We start from the raw sequence: 13,533 nt of genomic DNA, 5'->3' as shown, positions 1-13,533 counted from the left end.
CTCTGCCCCAAGTAAAATTGCATGAGCGGTTAATTTGAAGCATAGTCCAAATATGATAAATCAAAAAAAAAAAAAAGAACAAAAAAAATTAGGTACCAAAATATCTATCACCAAAGTTACCAAGACCAGGGAGTAACTGATTTTCCTTGTCCATTAGGGGATCCACAGAAGCCACAACTAACCTAATATCTGGATATCTTGAAAAGATAGTTTCTATCCCTTGTTTAGATGCAAACAATACCATGCAAATAATATTTTTAGTTTCTACATGATGTTCAGTAAGTATTTGAATAACTCTACAAATAGATTTACCTGTTTCCATTACAGGATACATGAGTATGACGACTCTGTTTGAAACATCAGTTGGTAGTCTCACATATGATGATATAACTTCGGAATTACTACTTATGCCTTTTTCTACCAATACCTTACCTATTCTACACCCTCTACAGACTGCTCTTAAAGCATTTTCAAGGGCTTCACCAGATCTTAATACACTAACTCCGCATATTGGTGTATTAAAGGTAATGCCATTATATTCTACATTCATCGGTGACTTTATAGTTTTTACATTGTAAGGTAACAAATTTAGAGCATCTTCCAAGACTATTCTGCTAACTCTGTCTGTATAAAACATAAAATCTTCCTTGTTTGTATTTACGTCTCTCAGAATTGTAATAATACCTTTTAATTGAGGTGTCTGATTTGAAATAACCAAATGTTTGTACCTAGTACTTAGACTATTATAAAGGTCAGTTTCATCTTGAAAATAGTCTTCCATTAATTATGAAACCACTCTTAATACTAAATTAAAGTATTTGGAAGTTCCAAAGTATTAGCTAGATTGTATAGGAAGTTATAGAAAAAAAGAAACTCTAGTAAAAAAGCAAGTATAAATTGAAGATATTATATTTCCCTTCAAGTCCCTAATAAGTAAATATCTGAAAATATAATTATTGGGAGGTACATAAAATAAGGACATCGAAACTGTCCACCAAAGTAGTAGAGAGCACTTCTTTTAAAAAAAAAAAAAACCGGCACCCTATAAGGCGCCAGTAGGCTGTATTATTAGAACTGCATGCAATGTAAATTACGTCTCAATTATTCCTCTATTAAGAGCTATCTATATTAAAGAGATATAGGAATTACCTTTTATTCTAGTAACTATAAAATTAGAAAATCAATACATCATAGCAATAATTTCCATGCAATTACTAGAAGAAATACTGTCAGCAGAGCTATAAAAGGTGCATATTTCTGAATAAGAGCTTGTAATGAAAGCTTCTTAGCAGCTCTTGAAAATTCTAAGGAAGCATATTTCAGATCATTTGCTTTACGCTCCACCTCATTCAAATTCTCACCACGAAGTAAGATGTCGTCCACATTCCTTTTCATAATATTAGTCACCTGATAAAAAAGACAAAATATATGTAAATACATTTTATTTCTACACATACACATACACATATATATAAGCAGAACATACCTCTATTAATGAATCATTCAATTTCTGTAAAGATTTAGAAGATCTAGGATCTCTATATTCCGATTTACAGCGCTGAATTATCCTATCAAACTTAATAAAATAATAGGGTTTGTCTATAGATTCAATATTGGCTCTATAATCTCCATCCCTATTACCAAATTCCTTCTTTAGTTCCTCAAAGAAGTACTTAATAACTTCCTGCAAAAATGAAAATGCAAGCTTTTTGGGGTAAGACTTGCTGCACAATGTCATGTATATTATTCCACCATCCACAATATAATAAAAGACATAATTCCCACTATCCACAGAACACTTTTCCGACCCAACCTCAGATCCTACATTCTTTAAAATCTGCTTTGCTTGATGCTTGTAGCTCTGTAGTGATCTGTTTGTTGTCAAGTCATCCCAAGTTTCCGTTAGAACAAGCCCATCACTTGCTCTACCAATAAAAGTGATCTCACACATTCCACACCTCGATAAATTGGTACTATCTCTAATTCAATAAACAAAACAAAATATAAGGAATACCTTGCAATATAAGATATGTAAAGATTTATATATTCTGTTAATTGCTTGAAAAAACAAGCTTTGTTATTCAGGTCTCAAGAAAAGGGGAGAAGAGGGGAATATTGTATTAGGAAGGGAAGTGGCGCATCTCATACAGATCACTAGCCGCCTAAATATAAAAATAAACTTATATAATTGACAATTTACGCGCTATAACTTTGCATATTTGCATTGGTGCAAGTTTTTGTGTCTGCCAGTTAAATTTTGATGAAAGTGATAGTCTTCAAATCTATTATTAATGAATAACTCTGAAAATACACCCCATTATTATTATCAAAGGTCTGTCCAGTTGGAACAAGAGTTAAGAAAGATTGAACTGGAGTATATAAAGTTAAAAAATGAAAATTTAAGACATAAAGAGATACTTCAATCCCAAATAGACGATTTACAGAAGTGCAAACGCAAAAATGAATGTACACTACTTGAATTAGAGCAATATAGACAAATTTGTAGAGCTGGAGCTGCTATAGTCTGTAGAATATGTGGTAGTGTTGTTCAAACAAGTGAAGTTATGGAGCATTTTGTAGAGAATCATAATAAAGATCCAGATATGCTCAATATATCAGATAAAAATGATCTAGAAACCTTCGGAAGTAAATGCTTTGAATATATAATGAAAGATTATAAAGAATCAGAATATTATGATATAAAATTGAGCATTTCAAAACCTTACTTTGTGAATTTGACTATCAGTAATCACTTGGATAATAAAGAAATACACAGTGAACATTATTTAGATGAAATATTTCTATTGTATAAGCAGGTAAGCTTATAAGTTGTACACAAATATTGAGTGACTAGCTCTAGTTAACATAGTTACATTATAAAATAATTATCTAGCCAATTATACTCACGTTTACTTCTTAACATCACTTCTCTTCATTGTCCCAAAGTTAGTGCAGAACTATCCAAATATACCACTACCTAATTTCAAATATGAGATTTCTCAAATTAAAAAGTTTTTTGAATATATATTTCAAATTAAAATTTTAAGAGAGTCTCCAAATATACAGAAGTTTTTAAATATCTAGAATGAGCTTTAAATAAGTAGAAAGAACCCTATTACTACTTCAAGTGTATAATTAAAACTGAATTATAAAGATATAAGGTTAAAGATTGCTAGCCCTATATTTTGGAATTAGTTGCTAAATAATATTAATAACGCACAGGCAGTAATGATATCTTTTCCTTGTTACTAATTCAATTATTATTGTACTTGGGCCTTCTAAAAATCATGATCGTTTTGTTTTTCTACTAGCTAAAGTCGTATTTTGAGACTCAGTATCTAGTATTGGAATTTGTTCGGGGATTTCCACTTTCACAATGTTGTGTTTATAATAATAATAATATATTAGTCCTCCAACAATAACAAGGAAAATAATTATAGCAACTATATACCATATAGAATTAGTTTTAGTATTAGCCTCATCGTCATTTTCCTCATTGTTGTTAACATTCTTTTTAAAATATGTAGATTCTTCACTTTTTAGGTCTGTTTCTAGTTCTTTCTGTTCAGTTTTGTTCCTTTCTGACATATCTGTATGAGTAATCTCGTCTATAGGTAATAATTCTTTATTTTTACTTTCAGTATAAGTTGAGTTGTCATTTTTGGAATCACTATTGTTAGATTTAATGTTATCTGTATCTTTGCTCATTGTAGTATTGACTCTATAGTTTAAGTGTTCAACAACTGCATTGCTATCAGGATCAACAACATTAATTTCTCCAATAGTGTCAGATCCTAATATTCTAGTTCCAGATCCACCTTTAGTATTTGGATCTTGATGAAACTGTAGTAAGCAAAGTTGATAATCACCAACTTTCTTTATTTGAAGATTTTTGAAAAGAACCACATCTCCATAAACTGATGGATATATACTAGTTCCACTCGGTACAATAATACGCTGAGATTCCTGAATTGCAGAAAATATATTGTCTATTGAACAACTTACTGAGTGAGGGACAACAAGTAATCTAAGACACTGATGCATGTTTCTTCCAGATATAGCAATAGAAGTTCCATTTCTATCCTTGCTGGCAACTGCTACTTCATAAACATTGCCTCTACTCGGTTGGGCCAATGCACATCTAACAAAGCCATCTGGACAAGTTAAAGTATCCGTATTTGTAAAAGGAGTACATTCAGATGATATACTCCCATCCTTAAATGTTTTAGCTTTAAAACAGTGGGTTACTTTATTCGATTGATTATCACAAACACTAGGAGCACAACTTAAAGGGCAGTCTAGCCCCTGATAATCACCACTTGCAGAAAATTTAGCAAATATATCTAATTCTTCTTGAGAATATTCAGCTAAAGGAAGTTTTTTAACTGGTATCACTTTATAGTTTAATTCTTCAAAAAAAAGGGTTCTGGTATCTTCACTCATTTCAACCGTATTTTGAAGTTCTCCAACCATACTACCCAAATTTTCAGCTGTATACTCAACTAATGTTTGCATTAATTCGTTTATAGCATTTAACTTCTGCAAATTTGAGGCTAGTGCTGCCTTAATATTGATTTCATGTTCTTTTAGTTCTTGCTGCTTCTTCATGGCAGCCAATAATTTAGTCAATGTAACTTCCGCCGTGTATAAGTTATGAGCTTCTAGCATATCAATTGTGCCAAGATCTACTTTTGCTGGTATATTTCCAGATTTAATAGCATTTGATAGAGTTGGGATTGGTTGAATTGTGGAGGTATCAGGATTAGAACCATTACAAAAAGTAACCAAATTATATATAATCAAAAATATTGAAAGTCTTAATAAATTTAAGTTCAAATTTCGCATATTTAAATATATAATAAAATAAGAATATGCATAGGCATACAATTTAATAGAGCCTTGTCAGAGCTTGACACTTATAAATGTTAATTTTAAGGTGTGTAAAGAAATAAGATATCACACACACACACACACACACACACACACAGCAACAACAATGACAGTTTCTTAGGTTGCATATTAGGACTGGAAAGTATCCCAGATAAAATTTTTTATTTAATCATTAGAAACCAAGCTGTTTTAGTTCAAATGCTACATTACAAGGACTTAATGCACCAATATCTGTAAATATCATTGAAATATTGTTGCTCTCTGATATGTCAATAGAAGAATATATTAGATCAATGTTACCACTAGTAGATTTTATACCTTTATAAGTTGAATTTGTAAGGATATCAGTTGTCTTCATTTCAAATGGGACATATTTGATAAACTTTGCAACATAGGAAATGACAAAAACTGGTTTTTTAAATATATTCTTAGCTATTGAAGAAATGATTGCAGTCCCAGATAAGCCTGCAATGGCTCCAGTCTCAAATATACATTCACTTGCTATTAACACAAAGTCAACAACTGTCATAACATTGTATATAGAATCTAGGGGTAAAGTAGAAACTGAAACTCCAAATTCCTCAAGTTTAACAATCCATTCTGATATTTTCTTGTGATGAAAATCAATTAATGCTTTTCTTGCAGCATTTTCATTAGTTATTTTTTCAGAAGGTATTACAATGAGTAAGTTATAATGTTTTTTATATTTATTCCAGGCATTACACAAAACTATATCTATTAAATCTGAATATCCAAATGTTAAGACTGTCATTCTATCTCTAACAAAGATTGATGATGTTAAGTGAGAAATTTCTTGAGATCCCTTAGTTAAATTATTTACAAAATTACAAATCTTTTCAGCTAATCTTAATTTAAATAATTCAATATCACTACAAAATCCATTATATTCATTCATTATTAATTGCATTACACATGACTCAAATATATTACAGATTGGAGCTATAGAAAAATTAGTTACTCCACAGCTATATGCTAGTTCAATTAACATTTGATCACTGCACAAGCACATCAATAGCATATCCTTTGCTGCATTTATCTCTGTAAATAGTTCAGGTAGATCTGTAGCAGTACTCTCATTTACAACTCTTTTCAAAGCTAGTACAACAGATTCTAAAACTACACAACTAGGTGTTGAATTTTTACATTCTTTATTTAAATATTCCCAAAAGTAAATTGCAACATTATCAACATTAGCTCTACCACTTTTTAATATATTCTCTTTGTCATGGAAATCTGCACTTATTTGCAAAACTTCCTGAATCATTATTTAGTATGAAATTTATACTGAAAAATAAGAAATTAATACTAAAATAGAACATGGTAACCGCTTGCAATTTAGTACTAAAATAGGCCATTATTCTTAGAGTATTTCTCCAATATAATTATCACAAGTGACTTATTTTGTAGCTAAAAATAGTTCTATGAATGATTTATATGATGGCTTGCCTCCTGCATCATCTCAAAGTAATTTTCAAGAAAGTTCACTTATTAAATTAGACTGGAACATAGTCGAAGAAAACTCTGAGATATATAAAATAAATAGTGAATCACCAGATAATATCACCATGTATAAGGAATCTTTAAATAATGACTACAAAATACCTAAAGAGGGTACTAGTGAACAATATATAGATAAAACTGATCTTATAAATATTACTCCTAGTACAGAGTATGATCCAGCAGTACCAAACATTTACGATGATATAGCTCAAAGGAGTAACGAAATAGAATCTAGTTATATTATCAATAGTAATAATATAAATTCTTCTATGTCAATTGGTCAGAAATTAATGGAACGGATGGGATGGAAACAAGGACAAGGTCTTGGAAAAGATGAACAGGGTATAACAGTCCCACTTATAGCTAAGAAGTTGAATAAGCAAAGTGGCATCATTATATGTGATACAAAAACAAAATAAACCAACTAGTGCTTAATAGTAAAACTAAAAATAACTAATAGTCATTAATATATTCCACTTGCACTGCCAGCTAAATTTGCTGAATATAATACTTAGGATATAATGTTTATACAAATATAAATGATATACAAGATTTGACAAAACAATTGGATAACTTAGTTTTTCTGCTTTGGCTGAAAGAAATTTGTTATCAATGAGTTGTTACTGACCACAGCACTTTTTTTAATTTCTGGACTTGAACCTATCTTAACTGTTAATGAATCGTTATTTGTATACAGTGGTGTGCATTTAGGCATAGAACACTTTCTTCTTTTACCAGAGTGTTCATTAGGTGAAATTAAGCTATTATTTTCAACTGATATATTAGATACTATAGAATGTCCAGCTATTAGCTCACTTCTATTTTGTAAATCGCAATTTTCGTCATTTTCTACAATATTAGTAATAAACTCACTACTTTGGATCTGATCTTCACAAAGTTCAATGTTACTCCTCTTTGTAGATGTAGAAAGTAATTCTTTCTTTTGTACAGGTGATGTTACTATAGTATTTTGATCCAATAATTTGTGCTTATTTAGTGATATCTCAAGTCTTATTTTATCTAAATTCTCAACCTTATCTAAAATATACCAACGAGTCTTATTATCACCCTGTATTTTCATCCTAGTCGTATTTTCCTTCAAAAACCTAATAATTGCAACTTTCTTTATATTACTATGTAGCCTCATAAACTCTTCCACTATATTTTTTGTGGAAAGGCAGCTACCATGTATCATGTATGATAATTCCTTTTGTAGATCATCCTTCAAAATACTTCCTTTGTTGATTAAGTTTCTTATCTTTATGTCAGTATTATTCTCAGTATCTTCATCCACAGAATTGCATGCCGGAGTTATCTTATTACTAATCAAAGAAACTACTTTGTCAGGTTGAGCATCACTCATTTTCATATAAATCCATTCTATACCTTGTGGAAATAGCATCTTATAATCATTTAAGAGAGAAACTGCAATATTTTCATCTGCTATTGATATACCAGCACCAAAATCTAAGTTTCTATGCTGCAAAAATGATGCAACAAGTGGAATATCAAAATTAATTGATTGTAAAATATTTACTGACTTCCTATTCACAGTATTTCCATTACCAGCTCCTAATAAAATATCATCTTCCAATAATTCATCAGATTGAAAGCAACCATCTGGAACTAACCAGCCAGAAGCTACTGCTTCATTATCATCTTCATCATCATTATTATCTAATCCATCTTCAACATCATCTACATCCTCACCTCCGTACTGCTCCTCCCACTCTTCATCCGTATCTACATCATAGTCTATATGTTCCTCACGTGCTATAGGATTAAGACCACTACATTGTTTACCTTTACGTGTAATGAGTAGGTACATCGGTGGACGTTTCCAGTCACTTCTATAAATCACAACGCGCCTAATAATCTGTGATGGCAATTCTGGCAAACTTTTATCATTATATATACTTTGGTATTGTCTAGTTTTCACTTCTTCCTTTTCAACCCACTGTCTTTTTGGCCTTGATAAGCCTATTGTTGGTATAGACTTGTAAAAGCGCTGTCGTTGGTAGTTTTTTGCCCTTCTATTTAAAAATTTATTGTATAATATACTACACTTGCTCTTAAACTCATCCCACAATAATTTGTAGTTTACAACTGAGACTACTTCATCACTTATCAATCCGATTTTCTGTAGATCTTGTAGAGTGTGATCTTTATAAATATTTAAACTATTACTTCCACCAAGTCTAGATGATAAAATTAAATGATATTCATCTTCTTGATTGACCAATTTTTCCGGATCTAAGCTCAAATTACCATGAGCGAGGAGTACATTATCTACAAACATAGAGGACTTTTTATGATTTTTAATCCAGTTCATAACTGATTCCGATTGAATTGCTTTAGTATTACTTACATTCATATCTCCAGATCGAACTTCTGATATAGTTGCAGTTCCTTGAGAATCTTGAGGTGCCAATGTATGACTATTTGTATCACTAATAGTGGAAGAGTAGGAATTATTCCCATATTTCACATCATTAATATTCATATTCACCATAAATGGATATATATTATTTATTATATAGCTTGGAGAGAATAACGACAAAATTGAAGGTGATGAAGGTAGTGTCAAGCTATCTAGAATTAAGGATGTAATAATGTCTGAACTAGAATCCATATCTTGTAAATAATTTATTAATTTTTTTTTCTTATTATCGCATTTATGGAGCCAACCAGACATTATATCACGAGATACAGAAACCTCCTTACTTTCTCTCCTCTTTTTCATATAATCTTTGATAAATTTATCCAATAACTTTATTTCTTTCCTGCTAGAAGCAGAACTTTGAAAACTTAACCAACCTAATTTCAAAATATCACCTATATCTATAGGTTTATTAGAATCGTCTAAACCAACATCCTCACCTTTATTGTTATTTATCTGATTAATATCACATCTTGTCTTATCAATATTTCCCAAGATATCTTCTCTAGGATAGTTATCTACTTTACCAGAATTATGGCTATTATTATCTATAAATAAATCCTTCGCTAATCTAAAACGTCTATAAGTATCATTAAAAGATCCAATAGTCCGCAGTTCTGCTAATACTTCACATAAAATTTCTACTTCTACTTCTAAACTATTGACAAAATTAGAATCACTATCCGGCAATAAACTATATCTTTTAATCATACTACTTAGCTTCAATAATCTTGTATGAATATAGCTATACCCATTTGAATAATCAAAATCTCTTCCACTAGAAGATATTTGCTGATTTTCCACTATACCTTTATACATCAAAGATAATCTTTCACAATCTCGAGTTTCACATCTAAAATCTCTTACATGATATATATCCACATTATCAGAATGAGTGCCACTATCTATGTCCTGTTGTTCAATTAGTGAGCAGTCATTACTGCTCTTTAGTACTTGTTTATCCATTAATATAACATCTTGACTACCAAGTGAACTTTGTCCAAATTCCGAATTACAAGTATCTGAATTGATATTTAATTCACTTGATACTCTATATTTTGTATTTCCTATATTATCTATAGTATCCTCAATTATAGAAAGAATCTCTTTATTACCAGTAAAGTTACTTTTCACTAGTGACCCTTCTATATCAGTCCCACTTAAACAGTCCATAGGGCATCAAGCTTATTATCAAGTATCTACAAATATTGTAGATATGAATTTCTCATATCAATCTTACAGTAAACAGATTTCAAACTTAATTAAACTCTCTTATTACTCCCCACATAAAGTAATAAAACTTGTCAATGGTGAGCGGGATATACCAATTACACTATACGTGGGAAGCCGGATGTAAAAAAGGAGGAAAAATGGGCGGGTATGAAAACTTGGGAAACACCTTATTTGGTATTCGTAATAACTCATTTATATCGCATGCATATATATTATTTATGTGTACAATCTACATTTATTAAGTTATACAATTGTAAGCAATCAATTTACACTTATTCTACTTTATTTTCCTTTTTAGATGTCAAGTGATTAGAATAACGTTGAGCAACTATCTTTGCAGCATGTGACACATCCATAACATCATCAAGTGCCTTATCTATCTTATTCTGAAACTTTAGTAATATTGGTCTAAATAAATTTAAATATAAAACTTCAGCACCCTTCATTTCCGGTAAAAATAGCCAAAATAAGAAGCACAATTTCCCTAAATAGTAGAATGGTATCCAGAATAAAATAAGATCAGTAAATGCTTCAACAATATTAAATATTGCATATACAACCCAATATGTTAGCCATTGTTTATCATCCATCTTATCTGGAGTCTCTATTGCCTTAAAGCTCATATATGCTGGATATATGAAACCAATCAAATTGCATATTAATGCTCCTGCATAACCCATAGCAACTGTTATTATTAACATAAGTGACAAAGTTACAAGTAGATAGCTTGGACGACATCCAATATAATTACATATTATCTTAATATAATCATATTGACTCAATTTTATATCTAAATCTTTACAATATCTCTCCACATTGAAATTAATCCCACTAAAGGTACTTATAGATTCTGGATTATCATTAACACAAAACATTCTTAAATTTTTTCAATAATCTTTGGCGTTTTATATTTCTTGCAATACTATTATAAGTTAACTGGAAATCAAAATTGTAAAAATTTAGTAACTAGAAGGGTTAATATCAAAATAGCAAAATTTGGTAATAATTCCAACGTATATCTTGTTTAAAATAACAATTTTTTATTATTTTATCCTCTTACTACTTACTGAAATAATTAAGAAAAAATTATTAGAAATTTTAAAGGATAGGGTTATTACTAACCCCCTCCCCAATCTACTAGGCTAGCTAAAGAAAAAATATTCATAGCCTAACTTACATTATTAATTGTATTATTAATATATTAGATATTAAATAATAGTGATACTACTCAGATTAAATTGAGATATGAAGTTTTTAATTATAACTAATACCTTCTCAATATATTATAACTAATTGATTTATCAATATTTAAAATATTAAGCACTTTATAAAGCATAAATATATAGTAGTTAGTATACATTTAGTAACAGGTAACATCTATTGTTACAAGCTCATTAAGGCATTAACTTTTAAACCATGTAATTGTAGTGAATATTGATATATGAAAGTCTAGACAAGTGTAATATTAAATACTTACTAATTCAGTTTATTAACATCCTTCAGAATTTAGCCGCTTTGCAAAAAGGAGGTATCAATATTAACTGCTGTTTAATGTATTGACCAAATTTAATCAGTATAAAAAGTATTGAAATTATTATAAGATGATTTCTCCATTCTTGTCATTTCCTAATATATTACTTACTTCTAGTAATCAAACCCAAGCTGCTATGTCTACAACAGAAGTAAATAAGTGGTTATATATTTTAAAGGGAGTTTCTATTCTTCATATAATATTTGGTTCTATAGGATTATTTACTCCAAATATAGTTTGGGCAATATTTCAAATTGGTGCCTTGGGATGTTTTGGTTTATATATATCTATGAGGAAATCTCCCATAAAATATTATTTGATGTATTATTTGATATCGGTTTTCCAAATAATAGTGTGTATATTACTAGTAATTAGGAATTTGAACTTCTTACAAGATATTATGAAGAATTCAGATAATCCAAAGGTTATTGAACCTTATATAGGAGATAAACCTGAGATAGTTCAATTGACTATTTGGTCTTTACGACTTAGTATATTTTCTTCTACTATATCCTTAGTATTTTGTACTGCTAGTAGCTACTTTATTTGGCAAATAATTAACTATGTATTAAATCATTCTCAATACGACATCTTAAATAGAGTTGAAGATAACCAAAATGAGTATCTTAATTTTTATAATATGAATAATTCCAATATATTAAGTACAAATAACAATATGTTGACACCCAATACAGACACATTTCAAGTATTTTCAGGAGTTGGCAGGACTTTAAAAGATAGTATGGCAAAGTAATAAATTTTGGAAATAACCAATTATGACTCGAATATATTATAATCACATTATCTTAAGATTGGTACCTTTTTTTTAAAAGAAAGAAAAGAGGAAAATTTCTGATATTATTGATTTGATATATATTTTATATAATATTGAATAGAGGAAGTGAGTACGTAACTAAATAAGTTTTTAAAGAGATTTATGCATACATGCATGCATATATTTATATAATGATTTATAAGACCATTTATCTTTTTTATATAATTTTCCCTTGATACCTGTATTTACATGTCAATTTTTGATTTTCTGATTGGATCTACTCATCTTAATATATTTCTAACCTAATTCCTTTTATGATATATATTGAAGGAAATTAATATAGTAGTTATTAACTTTTATACTTCCTACTAAAAAAAAAAAAAAGAAATAAGACTTATTTGTATAATATGATGCAATGGTCTAGTTTATTTTATCCAATAGAAGAAGAATTAGTTTTTAACAATAGAGGTGAAGTGGAACATTTCAAAAAATATATATACTACTTAATATCAATCCATACAATATTTGGGATATTTAATATTGTTAATGAAAATAAATTAACTATTGGAGTGATAGAAATAACTTGCATGGCAATATTTGGTCTAGCTACTGTATTGAATACTATACCAATATTATATCTTATTTACTCAGTTATTAGTTGCTTAAGTTGTTTAGTGCACTTACGTTATATCCGTTTATCATACTTTGAATTTTCTGATATTTATAATATTATAAATATTTGTGCAGTTATTACCAGTTGCTGTTGTGCACTTTTATCCATTGAAATATACTTTTTGTTTGCAGATTATATATATAACTTATCTTCATTGGGACTTTATTATTTTGATTATGATGATGAATTAGTACAACATATTAATCAATCTAATGAAAATTTAGTTGATGAAGAATTTAAACCACAAAGTGATATAGAAAACTTATATTTAGACAGCAATAATAAACAAGAATGTATAAAATCATATATTCCATTTGAAGGGAAGTACAGTATGCTATGATCAGATTTAATTATTAACAATCACATTTTTATATTTAGAATAAGAATATAATTGGAATTTTACTAAGATTTAGGATAACATTAAACTATTTAGGAATTTTCGTATATAATATTAAAATAAAAACTAAAGT

The 13,533-nt window shown here is 29.3% G+C and overlaps 10 protein-coding genes across 10 annotated transcripts; 4 read left to right on the top strand and 6 right to left on the bottom strand.

The window, feature by feature from the left end:
- Positions 1–88: 88 nt before the first annotated feature.
- On the bottom strand, positions 89–781 carry cand_032570 (uncharacterized protein; the record flags this gene model as incomplete). Its single annotated transcript, XM_067213483.1, has 1 exon — positions 89–781. The coding sequence occupies one exon, from the start codon at positions 779–781 to the stop codon at positions 89–91; it is 693 nt and encodes a 230-aa protein (XP_067066734.1).
- Positions 782–1,188: 407 nt separating this feature from the next.
- Positions 1,189–1,951, bottom strand: cand_032560 (synaptobrevin family protein; the record flags this gene model as incomplete). Its single annotated transcript, XM_067213482.1, has 2 exons — positions 1,189–1,407; positions 1,487–1,951. 2 exons carry the CDS (start codon positions 1,949–1,951, stop codon positions 1,189–1,191), a joined length of 684 nt encoding a protein of 227 aa, XP_067066733.1.
- A 340-nt stretch (positions 1,952–2,291) lies between these two features.
- cand_032550 (uncharacterized protein) lies at positions 2,292–2,828 on the top strand (the record flags this gene model as incomplete). Its single annotated transcript, XM_067213481.1, has 1 exon — positions 2,292–2,828. The coding sequence occupies one exon, from the start codon at positions 2,292–2,294 to the stop codon at positions 2,826–2,828; it is 537 nt and encodes a 178-aa protein (XP_067066732.1).
- A 457-nt stretch (positions 2,829–3,285) lies between these two features.
- Positions 3,286–4,845, bottom strand: cand_032540 (uncharacterized protein; the record flags this gene model as incomplete). Its single annotated transcript, XM_067213480.1, has 1 exon — positions 3,286–4,845. The coding sequence occupies one exon, from the start codon at positions 4,843–4,845 to the stop codon at positions 3,286–3,288; it is 1,560 nt and encodes a 519-aa protein (XP_067066731.1).
- A 217-nt stretch (positions 4,846–5,062) lies between these two features.
- On the bottom strand, positions 5,063–6,175 carry cand_032530 (initiation factor 2 subunit family protein; the record flags this gene model as incomplete). The annotated part of the gene is made up of 1 exon (XM_067213479.1): positions 5,063–6,175. One exon carries the CDS (start codon positions 6,173–6,175, stop codon positions 5,063–5,065), a length of 1,113 nt encoding a protein of 370 aa, XP_067066730.1.
- Positions 6,176–6,332: 157 nt separating this feature from the next.
- Positions 6,333–6,830, top strand: cand_032520 (G-patch domain-containing protein; the record flags this gene model as incomplete). The annotated part of the gene is made up of 1 exon (XM_067213478.1): positions 6,333–6,830. The coding sequence occupies one exon, from the start codon at positions 6,333–6,335 to the stop codon at positions 6,828–6,830; it is 498 nt and encodes a 165-aa protein (XP_067066729.1).
- A 155-nt stretch (positions 6,831–6,985) lies between these two features.
- cand_032510 (uncharacterized protein) lies at positions 6,986–10,024 on the bottom strand (the record flags this gene model as incomplete). Its single annotated transcript, XM_067213477.1, has 1 exon — positions 6,986–10,024. The coding sequence occupies one exon, from the start codon at positions 10,022–10,024 to the stop codon at positions 6,986–6,988; it is 3,039 nt and encodes a 1,012-aa protein (XP_067066728.1).
- Positions 10,025–10,356: 332 nt separating this feature from the next.
- On the bottom strand, positions 10,357–10,959 carry cand_032500 (TB2 HVA22 family protein; the record flags this gene model as incomplete). The annotated part of the gene is made up of 1 exon (XM_067213476.1): positions 10,357–10,959. One exon carries the CDS (start codon positions 10,957–10,959, stop codon positions 10,357–10,359), a length of 603 nt encoding a protein of 200 aa, XP_067066727.1.
- Positions 10,960–11,685: 726 nt separating this feature from the next.
- Positions 11,686–12,369, top strand: cand_032490 (uncharacterized protein; the record flags this gene model as incomplete). Its single annotated transcript, XM_067213475.1, has 1 exon — positions 11,686–12,369. One exon carries the CDS (start codon positions 11,686–11,688, stop codon positions 12,367–12,369), a length of 684 nt encoding a protein of 227 aa, XP_067066726.1.
- Positions 12,370–12,797: 428 nt separating this feature from the next.
- On the top strand, positions 12,798–13,403 carry cand_032480 (uncharacterized protein; the record flags this gene model as incomplete). Its single annotated transcript, XM_067213474.1, has 1 exon — positions 12,798–13,403. One exon carries the CDS (start codon positions 12,798–12,800, stop codon positions 13,401–13,403), a length of 606 nt encoding a protein of 201 aa, XP_067066725.1.
- Positions 13,404–13,533: the final 130 nt, after the last annotated feature.

Source organism: Cryptosporidium andersoni, assembly GCF_001865355.1.
Source record: "Cryptosporidium andersoni isolate 30847 chromosome Unknown contig_1, whole genome shotgun sequence".
Classification (NCBI taxonomy): Eukaryota; Apicomplexa; class Conoidasida; order Eucoccidiorida; family Cryptosporidiidae; genus Cryptosporidium; species Cryptosporidium andersoni.
Note: the sequence above shows the minus strand (reverse complement) of the source record. Positions and strands in the feature narration are given on the sequence as shown.